General features: G+C 44.3%; 1 protein-coding gene across 1 annotated transcript in view; it reads right to left on the reverse strand.

Annotated features, from left to right (window-relative positions):
- Positions 1-10,301, reverse strand: part of GRK4 (G protein-coupled receptor kinase 4) — a 165,345-nt gene extending 155,044 nt beyond the window's left edge. The window contains exon 1 of the mRNA XM_075261099.1: positions 10,033-10,301. Within this exon, the coding sequence (XP_075117200.1) occupies positions 10,033-10,084 (52 nt within the window). The 5' untranslated portion in view covers positions 10,085-10,301. The remainder of the gene's footprint in view (positions 1-10,032) is intronic.
- Between the last annotated feature and the right edge of the window lie 206 nt (positions 10,302-10,507).

Below are 10,507 nucleotides of genomic sequence, written 5' to 3' on the forward strand. Positions count from 1 at the left end.
AGCAATGAAGTGACCACATCACTTGACCAAATGTTGAGGTCTTCAACAGCTGGTGAGGGTCTTGGGTATGAGACTCCCAAAAATCTGACATCCAGTTCTAAGGATAGGTCGTCAATATCTTATTCTTGGAAAACCTTTTTATTCACACAGGAAGGATAAAGGGAACCTGCCAGGTCTATACGGGACACAAATACATTCATAGGTCCTTACGAACTGAAGGCTTAAATAGCCCTGTTCTAATGCTAAACAACCTTAGAGGGGTTGTCCGGGCTCAAACCAATTTTGCGAAACCAATAATGTTAGTTTCCAATATACTTTCTGTATCAATTCCTCACGGTTTTTTTAGATCTCTGCTTGCTGTCATTCATTCTGCTTACTTCTAAGGCTTAGTTCACATGGGGCAAGAGGGGGCGGATTTTGGCACTGAATCCTCCTCAAAATCCACCCCCTCACAAAAGGGTTTGTTCCCGCTAGCGAAAAAAGAAGAGAGCTGCCCTTTCTTGTCCGCCTCGCGACAGCACCCTCCAGACTAGGCCCATTCATTTGAGCCTACTCTGGAGCAGGAAGCTGCGACTGTCGGAAACCACGGCAGGCGCATTTTGGCTCTATTTTGACGCGGCTTTCCGCGTCAAAAATAAGGACCAAAATATGCGGTCCCATGCCCCATGTGAACGGGGCCTAAGGGATAGAAATCAGTCCATGGTCATGTGATGGGCACACAAGGGCACAGCTTGTTACAGCAATCAGATATCTGCCTGGTAACGAGCAGTGCACCTATGTGTCCATCACATGACCATGGACTGTCCATGCCTTCACTTCATATACACCTGAGTTCCAGCGCATGCGCACTAAAGGTAAGGTGTACTGCTGTGAATCCGAAGAAGAATTGCACAGGCTTTGAGAGTATAGGAGCTGGGTAAGTGTAAAGGTTTTAACTGCAGGTATGGGCAGGATTAGAATTGATCTATTTGGGACAATAAACCAATCGGTCCATAAGGATCTGTGGGTAGTTTACGCTAGGTTCACACCTGCGTTCACCTTTCCGTTCTGAGCTTTCCGTCTTCTTCATGCCAGAAGTCGGAAAGCTCAGACCGGGTCCGGCCGTGAGCGGCGGTGAGCGTTTTATGCTCTCCGCCGCGAAACCGGATTTTTTTATCCGGACACAGAGTACTGCATGTCCGACTCTGTGTCCGGATTATAAAACCCGGTTTCGCGGTGGAGAGCATAAAACGCTCACCGCCGCTCACGGCCGGACATCTCTCTCACCCATTCAAATGAATGGGTGAGAGAGACTCCTGCAGGTTTCCGTCTCCTGCCTCTGTTTTAGGCAGGAAACGGAAACTTGCAGAACGGAGTTCACTACGCAGATGTGAACGAGCCCTTAGAGTCCCAAATAGACCTGACAGGTTCCCTATAAAATATGTGGTAGTGTTTTGTTACAATTAAAAAAAAAAAAACAACCCCATTAAATGTCACATTGATGGAAGTTTATCAGTTATCCCCCACATCTGTAATGTATCCAGATCCCGAGTCCCATCATGGGAACGAGTAAAACAAGTCAACATTGTAGGACCCTCCTAATGGAATCCCTCACAGCAAACCGGGAACGTACCTTATTAAATGAGCTTCAAGCATGAAAAATTACATTATAAAGCAGGAACGTAACCCGTCACAATCCTAGTCATCAACAGATCAAAAAAAAACGGTCATGAGGTAATCCTCTATCCCACTCAGTTAAACATCTTCCCTCCTTGATGTACAGTCACGTAGATGATTTATTACATTCCTCGGCTGAATCATGCTTTATGATGGGAAGGCTTGAGATATTGGCTGGTATGAGAAACCACGGCCTAGAATGCACTTTCTACCCTGTAGAGATACGTTCACTGTGCTTACGTGCTAGGCAGGACTACTTGAGCTGTAGGATTTGAGTCACAAGGGGGTCCTTGGTTTGGTCTAAGTCCATGTTAGACTAAGATCTATAGGCTAAGAAGATGCGGTGACAGTGAAAAATTGGGAGCGGTTTATTGGCTTCCGCTAATATATTATGGATTCACGTAACAGGGTCATCCAGAACAATCTTGGGGCAGCTGGGGCAAGTGTAAAACAAAAAGACATACTCATCTATCCCTGGTGTTTGTTGCCCAGTCCCAGTCCTCCATGTCAAGATTCACAGTACCTGAAGCCAGAGGCTGACACGACTACTAAGACCAGTCAGAGTCCTCCGCGCTCGCTCAAAGGGGTCCAATGATGTGGCCAATTCCTTACCAGCAACTACCAAGGTCACTGATGAGTCTCAGAAGTCATATAAACCTCTCAGGTCCCACCACGTGAAGAAAAGGGGACCAAGACTGGACAAAGAAACATCAGGTGTACGCTAGGTGGTCTTGTTTTTTCTGTTGTTGTTGTTATAGTTCTATATACACCCTGGCCACCCCTGAATTTGCTCAAAATCCTGGACAAGCCCTTTAAAGCTAAACGTTTCCTTAACTTCAGCTACACATCTGCTCAGTCTTCTTATCTTAGCCCTTCCATAAGATTCTGCTGACATGCCAGGGGTCTAGAGGTGCCCATACAGTCAGCAGAAATCAGCAGGTCCAGCCAACTTTTCTCTAGTCTGTAGGAACATTGTAGCTACAAAAATCCCTTTAGTCTGAAGTCACACATTGCAGATTTGACTTGGACTCCAAAAAATAAAACAAAAATTGAGATGGAGGCACAAATGTGAACGTAGATTGAGTCATATAAATTTGAGAATATGTACAATGTATTCTTACAGAAACTGTCTCCTTTTAAATGGCACGATCCCTGACATTCGAGGGAACCAGTCCTACCTTACAGCTTAGTGAATGTTGTCCACATGTGAACAGGTTCAGCGGTGCTCATATCATATCTCAGATCAGCTACGTCTGATCATCAGTCCCAGTTTTATACAAAAGTACTGAATTTAAAGGGATTTTCCAGGCTTTCAAAGGATGACCTAATTTTAGGATAAGTGGATGGACCAGGATAAAGGACCACGCTTCACCGGACTGGATAACAAACCTCTTTATTATAGTTCAGCACAACGCGTTTCAGGCATAAGTCGCCCTTTTTCAGTGCAAAAGAACTGCCATGGATAGCCACCCATGGCAGTTCCTTTGCACTTCCAGGTGAAGCGCGGTCCTTTATCCTGGTCCATGCACATATCGATATACACCAGTGGTGACAAGGATCGAGCTGTTATTCCTCACCAAGGGAGGAACCCCCTATAAATGGTTCACAAGGGCTTATGGTAGTTGTGAATTCATCACAGGTCCTCCAGGTGAGAGCTTACTCAATAATAATTGGTACTCCCTCACCCATACAATACTTTACCATATACGACTCGGTGTTTTTTTGCTGCTTTTTCTAATTTTAGGTTTAGTCATGAATTGAAAATACTTGGGGGTGCAAGACCAGGAACCCCTGCCGATCAGCTGTCTGAAGTGCATGCAGCGCTCCCTGAGCACCGTTTCTGTTTCATAGGCCATGTGACGTTACGTTCAATCACATGGCCTGATTTGCTATCACTGGGGCTCCCACTGAAGTGAAGGGCAGTGCGGGTTATTCTGTCCATCAAGGTGCACTCCTATAGAGGCTGAAAGCTCAACGGGAAGAAAACACTGGAGGAGAGGATCTAAGGGCCAAACTACCACTGATCAAGTATTTATCCTATGGAAAGAGGATAAATACGTCTCGTGGCATAACCCCTTTAACAATAGATCAAGCTCAAGTCAAGGATAAGCTCAACTTGACAGCTGATCTGGACATGACGAACAAAAGGGCAGGGGAGCCCATCTTGGAAAGAATTCAAGGACCATTAGACCTGATATTTACATACACCAAAACATGCAACCGGATAGGACGGAAGCATTAAAGCTAAAGCTCAGCTCTGCAAGGGTTAAGATTCAGAGTATTAAAGGAAATGATCTCAGTGTGGCTTTGAAGGCAGGTTTCAGGTTTCTTCTGCAAACCCTGACTGTCAACAGTCAATCAATGGCTGTAGAGATGCATAAATCCATTCTAGCGAGACGGCCCCGAGACCAGCATCCTCCTCATCTGCCTGGAGAACCATCTTCATTGAGGGAATCCTCCTTAATGGCTATAAAATGCGCAGACTGGGTCACCTGGGGACCAGGGCATTAAGTGCATGGTTTTACATCTCTCCGAGAGGAGACGAGAACAGTGCGGAGGGAAAGAGGGTGTATCTGGGCAGCGGAGATCAATAAAACTATTACAATGAGACAAGTAGACAGATATTGTGCAGCTTCTCAACAGCAGACTGGACAGGATGAGGTATATATTTATTTCATCTCCTTATTTACCCGTAATCAGAAAATGCTACTTGAAAGTTAATAGCGGTCAGATCAATACAGATTCAGTGTCTTCATTCATTATTAAAGACGACTTCTTCCGATTTCTGCAGACGCTAATATTCAGAACAGAGTTTCTCCAAGTTATGGTTGGCACTTATTAGAGTGGATCCCTCCCTGCACATCTTCGAAACCAAAATGTAGGAAATTGCATACAAGACAATTACAGTAAGTTGTCGGGGTATCAAAATGGCTGCAGTTAGTGACAGTCCCGTCAGCAGACTACAGGCTGCCACAAATTCAGGGGAAACTGCCGTAGAACAAGTGTGTATGGCGTTAAGACGGCAAATCAAGTGTGTAGCCTGAAGGTCCTGGGCCCCAAATCTGTAACTTGGGTCCTCACCTACCATTTGCCATTTATAATACTGGCACAAGTGCACCCGCCATGTACAAGGCTACTGCAGAAAATCAAAAAATTCGAAGCAGCTGTCAATTTTTCATAATCTGACCAATTCCTATAAAATTAAGTTAGGGTATTGCCACCTATACAATTTTTTTTTTATGTAGACTGTGAGCCTCATATAGGGCCCCATATAGGGATCACAACGTACATTTTTTTTTTCTTATTAGTATGTCTTTGTAGTATGGGGGGAAACCCACGCAAACACGGGGAGAACATACAAACTCCTTGCTGATGTTGTTCCTGGCGGGATTTGAACCCAGGACTCCAGTGCTGCAAGGCTAAAGTGCTAACCACTGAGCCACCGTGTTGCCCCCACCTATACAATTTTTGGACTTATTGGTCTTTGCCAGTTTCCCACACAAAGTTAACCCTGTTCGGCTCTGATCAGACATCTTGCTTATGGATTGTCCCAATAAGTTTATGGTCAGGAAAGCAAATGTTAGGCTCTGTTCACATCTGTGTTGGAATACTGCAAGTCCTACTTTTTCATCCAGCAATGAATAGGAAAAAATAATAATAATAATGGAAACCCAATGGACCCCATTAGAGTCAATGGGGCCCTTCGGGATTTGTTGTCCCTTATTAGACAGATCAGTTTTATGGTCTTATGACGAAAAGGAACGGATTAAACAACACTAATGTGAACACGGCCTAAGGGGGATATGTGGGTTAATGTTGATCCTTGCGGGGTAGGGAATCCTATAGGCCAGGTAATCGTCACCGCAGCTCTAAGAGTCAATGTCTGACCTCCAAAAGGTCACATTGCAGAGGTTTCCTTTTTCCTAAAGGAGAGCTATGATGACAGGGTAAATAAGTGAAGAGAGCTGGTCATGCCATGGAAGTGATGGGACTATCCTAAAGAAAATCCTGGGTGCACCCCTATTCACTTACAGCTTCCAAATATCGATGCAAAATACTGAGCGAAATACAACTGTGTGAATAAGGCGTAAGGAAAGAAGACATTAGGGAATGTCCTCCTTCTACCTCGTGGGCCATACAGATTTCCCGAATGTCATATACAAGAATGTTCTTCTTCAACCTTTTGTGACATCCAGGTCTCTCGACAGTCATAAGTAAGAGGCCTAACTGAATAGCCGGCCAAGACACCGACTGAATGGGTTGGACAGTGAATGGGTTGATAATGTGGAGAGAATTGTTCTTTTTAAGGCATTGGTGACCAATCGCCTCCCCTCATGGCCGCCTCTGGACGTTACTCTACTGGAATGTACAATACAGGCCGGATAATAGGCAAGAAATTCAGATAGCCAGGTTAAATATAGCAAGTTGGATCTAAAGTTAGAAATGTTCTCAGGAATATGTTTAAGTACTTGTGTGCCTCTGGGATTCTGAAAATGAGTTGTGAGGCCCCACAGCAAATGAGCTAATGTTTTTCAGCTCCCGCACACTACATCACTGCGGTAATACAGCACAGAACACATTGCACATTGTAATAAACAGGGCCGACCTGCAGTACCGCTGCCATTTACGTAACGTGGGCACGGACTGGAAGGGTTAATCTCCCTACGTCTTCATTCTGTTACGCAATGCTTCATGCTAAAGAGTCAGTGAAGTGTGAATAGGTGACATAATATATTTATATTTCTCGCATGACACGTAATATTGCTTGAAATTTTCAGGTTTTTTTCAAAATTTAAATTTAAAGGAGTTGCCCAGGATAACCTGTTTTCAGAAGTAGGCCAGTGAAGGTGAAAAAACAAACCCTTACCCACCGCGGTCCGGTGCTACTGCTTCAGTGTCTTGCTTTGGCAGAAGTCCCTGCCATGCGTGACCGCTGAGGCCAATCGACGGCCTAAGGAATGGAGACAGGACGCGCTGGTGATGGATGCAAGGGACGTCCTGGTTCCTTTACTTAGGCCGCTGGTTAGTGGTCACACGTGGTGAGGATTTCTGCCAAAACAAGACACGGGCAGGGCAGGACCAGACCGCGGTTTGTTAAAATGTTTACTGGTGCACGATACGCCAGTCTTAATAATTTTGCCCTTGTGTTTTCAAAATCCTGCACATTTTTGGAAAAAAAAACAAAAAACCAGCATGTTCATTTTGCTTGAATTTTACCATAGACTTACATGTGGGGAGGCAAAAAATGCAAAATGCAATAGAGAAGTGCTAAGTTGAAAGCAATTTTTGGGATCAGGTTTTTCTGCACATGGTCTTAGTCTGTACTAAAGCAGCTGTATCTATACAATATACATGCTGGGAAACCGTCGCCTTCAGTATCTGTATTTTATTATTGCTGCAGACTGGGCAGGAAACCAGCACATAAGCTTTGGCATGCGATGTGTGGATTCACCTCAATTCACCATCAAGCCATACAATGTACCAATAGAAACTCCAGATTCCCCCCCGGTGTCCTGCAGACGGTCACATACAGCAAACTACATTCTATCTATAGGGTAGTAAAACACTAGTCTAAGGCTCTGTTCACATCAGGTTCCAGCCCCCCCAACGAGGTCTTACTCATACGATAGTATTTTGCATCAGTGTTTTAATCTGAAACGGGACAAAAACACAGGTCACAGACGCAAAACATGTCAGTGAAGGATGATGTCAAGGCTGGCCAGGACCATTCATAAAGGCCTACAACAAACATAAGTTTGGCAAAATATATACCGGCCATGTTGGAAATTTTCTTCTAGCTGTAGGTTGAAAATAAGCACTTGGCATAGATGGTGAAGAAAATAATTTGCGAAACGTGTTCTGTATATCGGAGCTAGACTTAAACTATCATGGATGATGAAGATACACGTCATAGATGACGACGCTATGTGTCACTGCCTCACCATGGCGCTACCGTTACAGTACAGGACGGTACTCCTGTGGCGAGACAGTGACTTACACCATCATAGATGACTATGATACTGGGAGTCCAGGTCACAGGAAAGAATTGTGCCATATAGTGTATATTTAGTGTAATATTGGTTCCTCAGCTGACCAAAGATGAACCTAGAACCTGAACTTACAAGCAGTATATCCATCATTAGACTTCAACATGAGTTTCTTTTGTTCTTCGTGAAACATACTCCAATACAGTGTCAGACTGAGGTTCCTTAGTCCCATCAGACAAAATTAGTCTAGGGACCCACCCCCAACAACCCCTTGGAAATAGACCATAGTACCCTTCAGATTTGGGCGTCTTCTGCCGGATCATTATTGTGTCAAAGCCTGGCCCACCAGAGGATCCTCTGGTACTATGGTGGGTCAATCCAGTAGGAGGGATACTACAGCCCGGTGGCCTTGCAAGGCTTTATATATTCTCCATATGTTCCCAAGAGAGAATTCAGATTGAGCCCAATGAGAACAGGGAGTGCTGACGTCTGTAAAGTGCTGCAGTATATGTTGGTGCCATACTCTAAATAGTCACTTCTTTTGTGGTTAAACTGTTGAGAGTTTTAATAACCTCATTGTGTTACCAAAAAAAAGGAAGACTCGATAGATTCTTATGGGTGCAACAGTCTCGTGATGGCATAACGTCTAGAACAGACCTTATCGACATGGGTGGAAACACTCAAGACTTTGTGGAGTACCAAGATAACCGGCTACTTGCTCAAAATAAGTCTCAGACGAAAGCAGGAGTAGAAGTTCAATGCAAAAATAAACATGTGAAAAATAGCATTGTTCTCATGGAAGTCACAACCACCATGTACGATCGAGCAAAAGCATTGCCAAGTATAATTTTATAGATAGATAGATAGAAAGATAGATAGATAGATGGATAGATAGAAAGATACATGATAGATAGATAGATAGATAGATAGATAGATAGATAGATAGATATTAAAAACATAACATGCCCTACATTGGGTTCATTATACAACTTAACCTTTCCAATGCCAGAGAGTAACAGAATGTAAAAGGTACCAGCACCGAGCACCACCTTATACTGAAGGATGTATTAATCCGGAAATGTATCTTAAGGGAATGCAACGTATTTGCAAAAGAATTCCGAGTGAAGTTTGTTATCTGCTCTATATTTCTCAATCAGCCAAGAAACTGACCACGATATATTAAATTCTATACACCAGTCTTAGTAAATATCCTTCCTTGTGTGCCGATCATCCCAAATATCAATCCAATGATACGCATCGGCACACTACGCAGCTCGAGTACCATTCTCTACTAAATTCCCTCAAGTGGAAAAAAGTTGCACAAGGTACGTGACAGATGGCAGAACGACACTACGAACCCATAACTCAACCAGTCACCCTACACTACCAGCCCCAGAAACGCACACGCAGTGGGTTATGTTGTGTCTACTAAGAATCATCACACGGAAAACCTTTGTATACTCAAGACAGAACCCCGACAATTTCGGAGGACTTCCGACACAAGAATTGACCATCGTGATATACTGAGAAAAAAATTTAAGTTGTCTAAAAAGTGACAGTGGTCAGTAGTATATCCTATACGGACAGGAGAAAGCGAAGAATTTGTTACCCCACAAAAATGATTGTCTGGCTCTCAGATATACACTGCGTGCAGCGGGACGGTGCTGAACAACAAGTCTCAGTCCTACCTACATTGTCACTTTCTGTAGAAGTCAGTGATAATGTGAATTGTACCAAAGTAATAGTGTAAGATGTGATCCTTACAGAAGCACGCAGTATGGAGCAGGAGTGTTGTGCAATAACACAGTGCATAGGTTAATATTGAGGTATGCAAGGTGTCACGCAAATGCAACGCAATTGTGCGATAAGCTAATAGAAAGCAGGTTAAATCATTGCACGACAAATCCATTGCCTTTTGTGGACAGGCAGATATAGATATTAAAAAATTATAAAAAAAAATTAAGAATCATAAAAAAAAAATAAAACATTTCGTGATCTGGACCGTGCCAAAGTTGTGTCGTATGACCATTATCACATTGACGTGACACAAAACGCACCGAATCCCTAACCTGTCACTAAGGTAGCAGAGGTTATAAATCAAGGAGGTTCTGCAGCAGCGGCGGCGGCCAGCTCCGTATCTCCACAGGTTGATGCACTAGCTGCAGCATAGATTATTGATGAGCTGGCCTGTGCAGGAGTCATTGCATGGAGCCACCAGTACTCCCCTGCATTGCCCCCGCCGGTATTCATGCCATAACCCAATGCTGAGATGCAAAGAAGAAGAGCAATGGCCCCCTATGCACATACCATACATGCCTGTCTACATGCAGATGGAACAGCAGCCTGTGCTCATTGCTGCTCCCCACCCACCCACACTGCCTCCTCTTACCTTCCCTGGCTTTCAGCAACACAGTGTTAGCCACAATGTTCTCAATCTCCATGATCAGGAATGAGTGCAGTGCAGATCACACATCTCTGTTCCTAGCAAGCTTCCTTGACAAGCAGCTGCCCTCTTGTTGCATAGATCCTGGGCATGGGCAGCCTCATCTCCAGCAGCAGCAGCACATTGTGTGCAGGCTCCTAGCATTGGGTATACATAGAGTGGTGTGTGCTCCAGCTCTGCTGCTCTGCTCTGCTGGGCTCCTTCCTTCCTGTTTTGCTCTCAGTGCTGCCTCTAGTGAGGAGGGGACATGGCTGAAACCCCTCCCAGAAGCAGAATGAACCTTCAGTGTGCTCCAGCCAGCTAGCTGTGCATTCACCTAAGCACAGATTTGTCAATGATGCCCACACTGCGTAGAGCACAGTGGTAAAGGATAAGAAACGGTTCATGTCAAAATCCACGCAGCAGGATGTGCTATCGTAGG

This window comes from Leptodactylus fuscus, chromosome 1 (assembly GCF_031893055.1).
Source record: "Leptodactylus fuscus isolate aLepFus1 chromosome 1, aLepFus1.hap2, whole genome shotgun sequence".
Classification (NCBI taxonomy): domain Eukaryota; kingdom Metazoa; phylum Chordata; class Amphibia; order Anura; family Leptodactylidae; genus Leptodactylus; species Leptodactylus fuscus.